This window comes from Hydra vulgaris, chromosome 01 (genome assembly GCF_038396675.1).
Source record: "Hydra vulgaris chromosome 01, alternate assembly HydraT2T_AEP".
NCBI lineage: Eukaryota > Metazoa > Cnidaria > Hydrozoa > Anthoathecata > Hydridae > Hydra > Hydra vulgaris.
In genome coordinates, this window is record NC_088920.1 from 54944880 (window position 1) to 54958185 (window position 13306).

The window sequence follows — 13306 nt, forward strand, 5'->3', positions numbered from 1 at the left end:
GAAATTTATCGTTTACCGGAAAACCAGATATTATTTTTATATATGTATAAATGCTTTACATATAGGGCAAACTGACTAATTAATACCCACATCTTTTTATATTAGCAATTTTAATGAAGATTGTACTAATGTTGAAGACATTGAAATAAATATAAACAATTTTGATGAAGATCGTGCTATTGTAGATGTAGACAACGAGAATATCAAAGAAATGGAAGTTGAAACTCCTTTATATTATCATATATTAAATAAAAATCAAATCAGCAACCTATGGACTTGTCCCAACTTTTTAAACACTACATGGAAGCCTGCAAATGGTGAATTACCTACACTATATCAGTTCCTAGTTCAACCTGGGTTTAATGTTGAGATTTCTGACTCTAGACCAATAACATATTACCAATTGCACTGATCAACAAATAAAATATTATTGTGCATATCTTGTTAACTAGGTGGTTTTTTAAAACAAATTAAATATGCTGATTTCAAATATGCAAACCATTTTTCACCATCACGTCAAGTTGTAAAGATATTTGGGTTCAAATCTTTAGTATTTAAGGTAAAGTCCCTAATATTGTCGAAAAAAAAGTTATTCAAAAGTATGTCAACCTGGGTCTCAAAAGAAGCGTATTTTCATAGAGATTTTAAAAATGGTATTTGTTTGTAATAAAAATAAGTACTTTTTGTATTATTGCTGAGAAACATTTTGTTAAAATTTTCTTAAAAGTCTTCAGCATTTTTTCACATAACTTTTTTTGTCAATAAATTTTAAGTAAAAATATTTACCTTTTCTAAAATCTCTATGAAAATACGCTTCTTTTGAGACCCAGGTTGACATACTTTTGAATAACTTTTTTTTCGACAATATTAGGGACTTTACCTTAAATACTAAAGATTTGAACCCAAATATCTTTACAACTTGACGTGATGGTGAAAAATGGTTTGCATATTTGAAATCAGCATATTTAATTTGTTTTAAAAAACCACCTAGTTAACAAGATATGCACAATAAAATTTTATTTGTTGATCAGTGTTATTTGTTACTGATGATTTATTACATCATTTAGTTGTTCAAACTAATTTTTTTGCTCAACAATTTATTGAAACGTGCAGAAATATACCAAAACATTCCTATGTTCGTTTTTGGAACCCAACAACTCATTCTGAAATGAAAAAGTTTCTAGGTTTGATTTTGATTATGGGTTTAGTTCATAAACCTGCTACACATTTTTATTGGTCAACTGATAAAATATTTCAAACACCTGTGTTTAATACAGTTATGTCTCGTAATCGCTTTAATTTACTATTAAAGTTTTTTCATATAAATGATAACCAAAATTTACCAAACCCTAATGATCCAAATCGAGTTATAGAGAAACTTTTTGAAAATTTTTAAAGTGTTTATACTCCAAATCAATGTATTGCAGTAGACGAGTCATTGTTACTATGGAAAGGAAGACTGCTCTTTAAACAATATCTTCCTCTTAAAAGAGCCAGATTTGGAATAAAACTATTTTGCCTATGTGTAGACTCTGGATACATGTACTGTTTCAGAATTTATACCGAAAAACAAAGTCCAACTGATGCTATTGATATTCAATAAATAATTCTGCAAAACTATAAAGAACGTCACTACTTGAAAGCCACCTTACGGCACAGTAAAACGACAAGTCACTTGGTTTGTCAGCAAGATCCAATTCACTAATGAAATTTTTAAACTGGGTCATTCCAAATCAAATCACCTAATGGTCCCCAGAGTACCACCTCAAATTTGCATCAAATTTTAACCACCCACAGCTTTTATGAAAAAAATACAATCCTGAAAATTTCAGCTTGATTTACTAAACCGTTCAAAAGTTATAATTGAATTAATATTGACCAAAATCGGAAAAATTTGAGTATCTGGAGCTTACAGTAGATTTTTTTGATTTTTACCAGATCATAACTTTTTAAATAAAATAGATGATCACCTGCAATTATTTAGGGTAATAGTTTTTCACCCAAATTATCTATTTTTGTAAGTGTTTTTAACTGATTTTAAACAGCTTTTGAGTTCTTGTACCTCAAAGCTGCTAAATAACACAATATTAGAAAAAATTTTGGAAACTTTAATGTGCTACAGTCCAATACCAACAGACAAGCTGTGCCAATTTTTTGTTAGTTTTGTGTACTTAGAGTAACCACTTGTGGAAAAATTAGAGTGGTATGTTAAAAGTTATTTTAGCACTTGCAGCAGCCTGTTAAAATTTCACTTTTTTAAAAAAATACGATAAATTACATTAACTTTGTAGGCATAGAAAGTAGCGTAGACAGTTAAAATAAATTATGAACCTTTTTACTGGCAAAGTTCTATATATAGACAATCACCGAAAAAAAATTACAGACCTATACTCTATCTCATAACATGATTGTAGCCCTATGACTTAGTTTTTCCCTAAATAAATGTAATCAGTTTTTCATAAAATAAAATTATCAGTGTCTTAGTCTAATTTATATGATGTGATTTTATAATATGTATTGTTAAATGTTATGTTAAATATATATGTTATATTATATATATATATATATATATATATATATATATATATATATATATATATATATATATATATATATAATGTATATAATATATATATATATATATATATATATATATATATATATATATATATATATATATATATATATATATATATAATATGTATATGTTAAATGTTATGCATATAACATAATTATAATAATATAATTTTCACATGGTTATAATTTGAGTGTAAAATACTTCAATTGCTTCTAAAGTTTGTAATAAATCTAAATCTGCACAGTATTTTCTGGATTTTATTATTTTATTTTTTAATATTGCAAGAACCAAAAAGTAAAAGTTTTATTTTTAGATAATGTTACATGTTTAACTTTAATATTTTTAGATTAGTTAAAAATGTCAGAGAAATGTTGTGTGAGAAGAGTTTTAAATGAAGATTGTGATAAAATGTTATATTGTAGAATTATAGGAAGAATAAGACTAAAAGATACTGATATTGAAGTTTTAATGCAAAGGATAGGATACACTTTCGAACCAAATGAGGAGATATGTTTTCACCATAAAAATGCCTATATTTCTAGATATGAAGCACTTCAAAAATACTGTTGTGATCCATTTAAAGTCCACAAGAAAAAAACTATCAAGGGATTGTGTAAAGTTAACATATCAATAGCAAATAACTTAAAATCAAACCTGGTCAAAAAGTTTTTACTAACTGTATGAATGAATTCAAACTTGAAAAAATTACAGAAGGTAGTCAAGATGAAGCTGCTGAAGAAGATTTGAGTTGTTCAGACCTTGATAAAACAACTCTTAATAAGAGTGTCTTTATTGGAAATATCTCCACTCAAAAATGTAAGAAGACACGAAAAATTAGGATATGGAAAGCAAAAAGCTAAAAAATTTGCAACAAGTATGACAAACCTAGTAGTGTCATTGGATATAGACCTAAAAGCTAAAGTATCGGAAAAAGATCAAAAATGTATAAACTGTAATGATTTAGACCAACTGTTAGATGCAATAAAAAATAAAATGAAAATAAGTTTGAAGGAAGAAAAAGTTCAACTACTGACACTAACTTCTGATAGTTGGTCAATTGAAAAAACTCGAAAGTTGAAAAAATGAAAAAGGAATACTTGCTAAACCTTAGGCTAAAATAGGACAGCCTTAGGAAGATAATGTTAAACAAAAAGGCATTAAAATTTATGAACCCAAAGAGTTCACAAGACAATGTCCAGGAAAAAAAGACTTTGTTTCTGTGCGTATAAGTAATGTAGAAGTTCATAAACAAAAATGTTTAATATTAGTTCAATTAAAGGAACTTTATCTTGAGTTTAAGAAGTTTTACCTAAACTCAAGTTGGATTCATCAAGTTCTGTGAACCAAGGTCAAAGTGGTGCATTACAGTTGACAGTAGTGGAAGTAGCTCAGTTAGCGTATGTTTTTATCATCAAAAAACTAAGTTGATGTGCGCTGCTTTACCAAAGGGCCATTTAATACATTATAAAGATTTGATGAAAGTATGTGTTTGTAATATATATAGTCGAAGCTGCATATTCCATCTATGTTCCAGTTCCCCTGGTAAAGTAAATTTAAACACTTGGAAAATGTGTTTGAAAATGACGATTTTGATTTTGATGATCATATCATATACAAATAATAGGTGTCCAAACAAGCATTATTGAGTTTATTGAAACTCTAAGTGAAACTTTGTATGATCTTTGTCACCACTTTATCAAAGAAACACAATCCTCCTACTTATCAGAGGCAAAAAGAACATTACATCAACACATGTACCATCTTGAAGATCACAACATAAATGCTGAGCACCACTTCTTTGCTACATCCCATGGCAAAAGTCTATGTGATGGAATAGGAGGAACTATAAAAAGAGAAGCAGCAAAAGCGAGTCTACGAGCAAATGCAAACCAGATTCTCACACAAAATGAACTGTTTACATGGGCTGAAAAAAAACATTAAAGGTGTTAAATTATTTTACATTTCAAGTGATAATATCAAAAATCATGAATTTATTTTAACTTAAACGATATGAAGAGATGAGCACAGTCCCAGACTTAAGAAGCTATCACAGTTTTTACCAGGTGGAGAGAAATTATTTTTATGGAGAATATCTAGCGATACTGTCTATGATATCCATTTGCTGAATAATATTAACTTGGCAAAAAAAGATCCTTTTTTTGCCAAACTGGTAAATACATTTACCAGTTTGGCAAAAATACATACATGCTTTTATGATGATGAATGGTGCATTGGGCTTGTACTTGAGATTTGTAATGAAAACCAAGATGTTAATGTAAAACTCATACATAGAAACAAATTAAATTTAAAATGGACTAATGATGCACGATCAAGTCAATGTTGGTTTCCATTTGACAAAGTTGTATGTCAAATAAGTGCCCCATCCATTAAGGGTAGAAGTGCTTGTGACTACAAACTTGCTAATAATGGTTATGAAAGTATTATGAGTTAATTAAATCAGATATAAAGAAATTAGTGTACTTGTGTTTCATGTGTATATACACTTCTTCTTTCAGCATTTTTAATTTTTTTGAAGTATAATATAACTTGCGCTAATAGGTATCTTTTTAAACTAAAAAAGCATTGCACTCAAAATGCTAAAATCATGTCATAAGAAAGAGTATAGGTCTTTAATTTTTTTTGGTGATTGTCTATATATAGAACTTTGCCAGTAAAAAGTTTCATAATTTATTTTAACTGTCTACGCTACTTTCTATGCCTACAAAGTTAATGTAATTTATCGTATTTTTTTAAAGAAGTGAAATTTTAACAGGCTGCTGCAAGTGCTAAAATAACTTTTAACATACAACTCTAATTTTCCACAAGTGGTTACTCTAAGTACACAAAACTAACAAAAAATTGGCACAGCTTGTCTGTTGGTATTGGACTGTAGCACATTAAAGTTTACAAAATTTTTCCTAATATTGTGTTATTTAGCAACTTTGAGGTACAAGAACTCAAAAGCTGTTTAAAATCAGTTAAAAACACTTACAAAAATAGATAAATTGGGTGAAAAACTATTACCCTAAATAATTTCAGGTGATCATCTATTTTATTTAAAAAGTTATGATCTGGTAAAAATCAAAAAAATCTACTGTAAGCTCCAGATACTCAAATTTTTCTGATTTTGGTCAATATTAATTCAATTATAACTTTTGAACGGATTGGTAAATCAAGCTGAAATTTTCAGGATTGTATTTTTTTCATAAAAGCTGTGGGTGGTCAAAATTTGAAGCAAATTTGAGGTGATACCCTGGGGCACTTTTGAAAAACTAGGTGATTTCATATGGAATAACCCAACTGTCTATGATTCATTAGATCGAATATAATTTACAATCTCCACCACTGATTTAAAAACAATTGGAAAGTTAAAATGTTTTGCTGCTAAATGTTCTTGATGAATCACACAATGAATCACCATCTGTAGCAACACTAACAAGCTTGTTCTTAGGAGCATTGGCTTTCACCAGAACAGTGTCAAGGGCTTCCTTTAAATCAATTCTACGAGTTGTATCTTTTAGCTCTACTAAATCTAGCAACTCTTCTTTCACAAGTACATATGATGTTACATATCTAACAAATACTGCCATTTGAGGTTTATCTTGAATATCTGTTGATTCATCGAATGCTAAACTGAATGCTTCACAATTTTTTAAGTCATTTAACAAATGCTGTTCAACTTCGACATTAATCTCAGATATTCTTCTTTCAGTTGTATGTCGAGAAACATAAATATTTGAAATTAGCCTTTGAATTTCGCTATTATTAGGATCTAAAACTGAGATCACATCAAACAGATTTTGTTTTACAAACTCTGCATCGGTGTAAGGATGTTTACTTTTTGCAATGTTCCAAGCTATAATAAAACTTGCTTCTGTTGTAATATTTAATTTTTTGCTGGAAGATAAAATATTAATTTGTCGATTTTTAAATATTGTTTTAAGCAACTTGATTTTATTTTTTCTGTGACATGAGTTTTTTGGGTATTCTTCAGAAAAACACATGTTTTGTTTCATAGTGACGTTTAACATTACATGTCTTATTATGAGCTAGTTCAGTATAACAAATTAAACACACAGGTTTATTTTCTTTTTCAATAAATGCGTATTTTTCTGTCCAATTACCATGAAATGATCTGTTCTTATCTTCAATTTTTCTTTCCTTACTTTTATTGAGAAGTGCTTTATTGTCACCTTTGTCATCCATTTTTCGGTAATACTGCAGTTAAGCGGCCTAAAATAATTTTATATTTTCGCTTGTTGCGCTCTCGTCAGAGGATGCTTTTTAAACATTAGAAATATTAAGTGAAATAATAATAAAAAAAAAAGATGCTGCCCCATGCCAAACCCTTAGTCGATTTAGCAGCACTTCCTTGTAGCAATAGGCTATAAGATAGTCGATGTAGTAGCACTCCCTTGTAGCAGTTGGCTATAAGATAGTCGATGTATGTACTGAAGCCAATAATAATTCTTTTTTTTTATATTAAAAAGTCACTACTTTGAGCAAGTCTTCACACGAAAGCGCAACAAGCGTAAAAATAAAATTATTTTAGGCCGCTTAACTGCAGGATTACCCATTTTTCAAACAATATGTCTTCCGGCAATGTATAATTCAAGTTTTTATCAGTAAATCAATAAAACTTTTGAAAAAAGCCGCATACAGCTCGCGAGCCGGTATTTGGCCATCCCTGGTTTGGAATATCGACTTACATTAGTCAATATTGTAAACCTTTAATCAACCTTAATTAAACGTTTAATTAAATGTATAAATTTTAGTTTATACATTTATTAAACGTCAATCAAACTTTTATAATTTTGACTTATATAAGTTGTTATTGGAAACGTTTGATCGACGTTTAATAAACGTTTATTATATTATAATATAGTAATATAGCCATTGGTCAGAATACTCACATAACAGCTTAAGTCACGCGGTTTAAATAGGCATAATTAAAACGAAATAAAGAAAAATATTAAAAAATTACTTTTTATTGGCTAAATAATAAATTTAGATGCGTTAACAAGATTCACTTCCTTACAACAACTGAAAGCAAAACGAGTGATTAATAAATAATAAACGAGTGTCGAGAGCTAAAAAGTTAAAGATCTCTTATCGCGACAATCTACCTTCCTTAATGCCAACAACTTAATGGACTCAGATGTTTTAGAAATTATTGATTGCAACATTGAAACAGTTAAAAAAATATGAGTTGCTGGTCTCTCGTTATGAAAGTCCTGCTGCAAGAACTTTATTTGTAAGTTTTATAAACAGTTTAAATTCACTTTGTAAGCGCTAGTATGATAGTGTAACAGTAGGTATTCATCTTTGGATTAATCAAGAGGTTTAATAAATAGATTTTTTATAAAGAAAATTATAGAACAGAGCTGGTAAAAAGCCACTGCATATGGCGCGACGTTACGAACTTTTCCATGTTTATTTTTGTCAAAAATAAACATGGGTGATGATACAAGAAATTTTGGAAACTTACATTCAAAAAATCCGCTATGTGTAAAGTTGTTCTGTGTAATTTTAATTATGATTTATGAATATACATTTAAATTATTTAAATTAAAATTAAAATTAATGCTAACTATTTCACCCTAGTTTTTTGCGGTTACAAATCAGGTTACGAAATCAGACGATCAGGATAAGAATGTAGAAGATGATGTTGCATAAACAGGTGGATGATAAGCAAGTGGTAGACGGTATGCTAGGAAGATTTTTGATAACGCATAAACCAGTGATCCAAAATATTTGTTTATGAGTTTATTAATATGTTATATGGACGTTTGTTCTAAACATTAATCTGGATTTCATTCTAAACGGATAATTGACCACATCTGAACGTTTTGTTGAAACGTTGTTTTGACGTTTAGTAGACGTTTGTGTGTTTACTGGGTATGGAAGATTCACTAATGGCAGATCTATCTTTTTTTTTAAATATTTCTTTTTTCTAGTTGTATAGTTTCAAAACTTTTTATCAAAATGCACCATGATTTTTAAACCTCTTATTTTAAATAAGTTTTCCACTTTGACTATCTGTGCATCAGAATATTAAACATTGTGTTTTTCTGTTGAGAATAATTCTGTTAAAAACTAAAACAAACTAAACTAAAACTAAACAAACTGTCGCGTTGTCTTACATTATGAACTATTAATGATTATGTAATTATAGTAATTGTGGTAAAATAGATGCTCTGGCGAGTTAAAAAGCGAAACATATATGAGTATATATGCGTTATTATAGCTATTACACTATTCTTTATTTACTTATAAGAATTTACAGTTTGTTAAAAACCATAATTGTATATAAAAAAAATTAGATTTAAATAAATTTCACAAAATTTATAATAAAAATCTATCTTGTTTTAAAAGAGTTCAAAGACTGCACATTCACCACGTGAAACGGTAATACATTCCATTCATTCGTAATACGGTTACTAAAGAATGGTTGTCGAGACGAAGAATGCTTGACTTTTTTTTTTTCGATTCTTAGATTATGATCTCTTATTGCTGATGCTGGTCTGTTTGCTCGTAGTGACGGTGCAAACTGTTGTGGTTTAAGCCATGTAATGTGCTCTATATTGTTCAATAATTTGTACTCTTGTAATAGATTGCCGCGCAAACGCCAAGTCTCCAACTTAGTTTCATTTTGGATAGTCGCTCCTCATAACACACATGTTTGAGATTTTGTTCTAGTTTGGTTACGCGACGTTGGACCTTTTCTAGAGTTTCAATGTTACTTTTCAAAGTAGGATTCCATACAGGGATAGCAAACTCAAGGGGAGTTCTAACTAGCACTGTGTACAGAGTACGAATCTTTTCTGCATTTAAATGAGTAAAGGTACGCTTGATGACTCATTCTGCGCTTTATCTGCTGCTGCGTTAACGTGGCAGTGCACAGTGGGCCAGTAGGTGGACAAAATGGGAAAAATTTTAGTTGTCTAATCTTGAAAACCTATTTAATTTCAGTATCTACATATATTAGGAGAAATCTATTGATAATTTATTTATATTAAATCCCTTAGTTACCAGGACTCTAAGCATTTGAATATTGAGATAAAATTAAAAAAAAAAAAAATTATAAATAAGTAATTAACGGTGACATCAACGTTGTGTTATATTTCAATTACATCTACGTTTTTGAAACAAAAAATTAGTACATGTTATTCTAGAGTATTTAGAGATAAGAAAAACCAATGTGTGAAATAAATTTGTCATAGCATGTTATCTCAGTTATACTTTGAAAATCACAGATTAAAAAAAAAAATTTCTTAAGAAACTTATTTTTTGCCGCACAATAACTAATAATTACCACAATTTGCCATGTGTTGTCTTATATTTATTTGAGCTATATGATGCTTCAATCGAGTTTTAATTGATTGCTCGTCCCCTTAAATCCCCGTTCAGATTTTATGTATGTTTTAACTTGGTTGCTATGGTACTAATTTTTGCATAGCAACAACTCATTTTTACATTAACGTTGTTTTAACAGTATTTTACTTGCGCTAAATACACAATATTGGGGGTATGTATTAAAATGAGATTCAGAATTCTTATGAGGTTAACTTTTTTTGGTTACTATGGATACCTTACTTTGCATAACATAGCAACAACATATTTTCGGTAGTTGTTAGTAATTTAATTACTAACACTGACAGTAATTTAATTACTTTTAATTTTAATTACTAACACTTGTAGTAACTTAATTACTAACAAGTATTAGTAGTCCAGGCGGCATATATATTATAACATTTTACTTTTAAATACAAAATACTTGTTACAATAATTATTTAGATATGGTTTTGTTAAACTTAGACATTCATAATTTTCTCCAAAAAAGCAATCTTAGTATTTCAAAACAAAATATTACTGAAGATATATTAAAATTTATTCAGCCAAAATTTGCTGATTTTAAAGACGTTGATTTTAGACATGCTTTTCAACGATTTGTTTACTTGTATAAAAAAAAGTGGAAATCTGCGAACTATACTGTCAAGAATGTTTTAAATATATCAAATACAGATAAAGCAACTAAATATTCAGCAGACGAAGCACTGGCTTTAATAATTGATGCAAGTCTGACAAAAGCTTCCTATCAATTGATTAGAAGCGGAGCCTTGGAGAAAGAATATAACATCTACCCCGCTTACAATGATGTCAGAGATGCAAAATTGAAATGTTATCCTGCAAACATAACAGTGGAGGACTATTCAGCTTCAGTTCCTTTAAAAGATTTAATGACTCATACTTTGCAAAGAATCTGTGCAGTTCAGGAACCTGTGCTAAGGCACTTGATATTGAACGACAAAGCAATAAAAACAATGACACTAACGTGTAAGGCTGGTTTTGATGGTGCTACTGGCCAAAGCATTTATAAACAAGTTTTATCAGAACCCGACATTAACAGAGATTTAAGGCGTGAAGAATCATTATTTATTACTTGTCTTGTCCCATTGGATTTGACTGGATTTAACAACAGCAACGAAAAGGTGCCTATTTGGAGAAATCAAAAGTCGTCCTCCACAGCCTATTGTAGACCCATAAGATTTGCATACAAAATGGAATCCAAGGAATCTGTGATTGAAGAAGATCAGTACATTAAAAGTGAGATAGAAAGCTTGGGTATGATTTTATTAGAGGTTTGCGGATCTTCTATTGAAGTGAATTGTTTTATTGAACTTACAATGATTGATGGGAAGGTTCAATCAATATTATCTGAAAAAAATAACTCATACCAATGCTGTTCAGTGTGTGGTGTCTCTCCAAAAAATATGAATAGTCTTGATATCCTTAATATAGATTATACTAACAGAGAGTTCAAATATGGTCTTTCCAGTCTTCATGCATGGATTCGATTTTTTGAGATGTTATTGCACATTGCGTATAAAAAAGAAACAAGAAAGTGGCAAGCAAGATCTAAAGAACACAAAGAAAAGGCATCTGTAGCTAAACAAAAGATTCAGACTGATTTTATGAACAAAATGGGACTTGTTGTTGATTTCCCTAAAAGTGGTGGTTCTGGAACAAGTAATGATGGCAATACCTCAAGGCGTGCTTTTGCAGCATATGAACAAACAGCTGAAATTCTGGGTATTGACCAAAACCTTATATTCAGATTTTACATTATCTTGGTAACGCTCTCTTCAGGATATGAAATAGACTGCTTAAAGTTCAAGGATTATTGTTTTGACACTTTTAGACTATATGTGTCCCTTTATCCATGGTATTACATGGCTCAATCAGTTCACAAAGTATTGATACATGGACATGACATAATTAAAAGCCTTACATTACCCATCGGACTTATGTCAGAGGAAGCTCAAGAGGCTAGAAATAAAGACTTTAAATCTTATCGCGAAAATTTCAGCCGAAAAACATCCAGAAAAGCAACAAATACTGATCTTATCAATAGACTCCTAGTTTCCAGTGATCCTGTTATTTCATCATTGCGTAAATCAACATCACACCAAACAAATCATAAAGCATTTCCTTCAGATGTTTTACAATTACTTAAACAATCTTCAAACGATATTATTGTTTTATAATTTTTTGATGTAATTTAAAATTGATAACGTTTTCTTGCACTATTTTTTGCTTTTATTATTCCTAAAACATTATTTACCTAAATACTCAATTTTTATTCAATATAGGTGGGTCAAAAATCCGATAAGATATTCAAATATCAATTTACCACTTTGTAACTAAGGAAAGTATCCGGTAACTAAGCAATATAAGTATCCATAACAACTAAATTTAAAAAATTATCACTTTTGTAAGAAGTGTGATCTCATATTGGTACTCATGCCAAATTTAGTGAATATAGCACTTATAAAATATCTGCAGATAACAAAAGAAGGTTGTTGCTAAGCAAAATAAAGGTATCCATAGCAACGAAGTAAAAAAATATTACCTTCATAAAAAGCGCAGACATCATATTAGCACTCATACTAATTTTAGTGAATATAGCTCTAATATTAAATTAGTTATGAATTTTGTCCAGTAAAAGTGCATTCTGGCCCACTGTGCAATGCCATTTGATGTATGATGAGATCGAAACGCCGAGGTCATGTTTTACTGTTGTTTTGGCTAGTTTGTATTTAACACAGTTTTCTGTCATCGTATAGATGGTGTTAGGGTTCTTAGCGTTGCCTATGATTAATTAAAAAAACTATGATTAATTAAAAAAACATCTCAACAAAATACCGCATATCCCACATGCCTCACACTTGAGTAATAGCTTTTTGTGAGGTATCTTGTCAAAGGTCTTGCTGAAATCGAGATATATCATGTCAATTGGACACTCGCACTCCATTTACGAGGTAAAAAAATCCATTGCTTCCAGTAAATTGGTTACGCAAGCCTTTTTCTTAACAAAACTGTGCTGGTGTTGCGATAGGGCATCATGTTGTTGCAAATGGTCAGTGATTGCTACACGAATAAATCCTTCCAAAATTTTGCATGAAATTGACATTAAAGACACTGGCCTGTTGCTTAACGCTATGGGTTGCCCTTCTTGAACAAAGAGGTTATTTTGCTTTACTCCAACTATTTGGTATTGTGCTCGATTCAATAGTAAGGCTGAATATGATTGCTGGAGATTTTGAAATTGTTAATGTTCATTGCTTAAGTACATATGGACTCAATTTATTTTTGTCCAATTGCTCTAGTTTATTTTTTACGCTCTCCAAATTTAATGCACTCCTCCAGTCCCAGTCAATGTTTTCA

The 13306-nt window shown here is 29.9% G+C and overlaps 2 protein-coding genes across 2 annotated transcripts; both read left to right on the plus strand.

Annotated features, from left to right (window-relative positions):
* Nucleotides 1–927: 927 nt before the first annotated feature.
* Nucleotides 928–1396, plus strand: LOC136074557 (piggyBac transposable element-derived protein 4-like). The gene is made up of 2 exons (XM_065786889.1): nucleotides 928–940; nucleotides 1032–1396. The coding sequence occupies exons 1-2, from the start codon at nucleotides 928–930 to the stop codon at nucleotides 1394–1396; spliced, it is 378 nt and encodes a 125-aa protein (XP_065642961.1).
* A 1539-nt stretch (nucleotides 1397–2935) lies between these two features.
* Nucleotides 2936–3262, plus strand: LOC136074558 (ARL14 effector protein-like). Its single transcript, XM_065786890.1, has one exon. It carries the CDS (start codon nucleotides 2936–2938, stop codon nucleotides 3260–3262), a length of 327 nt encoding a protein of 108 aa, XP_065642962.1.
* The last annotated feature ends 10044 nt before the right edge of the window (nucleotides 3263–13306 follow it).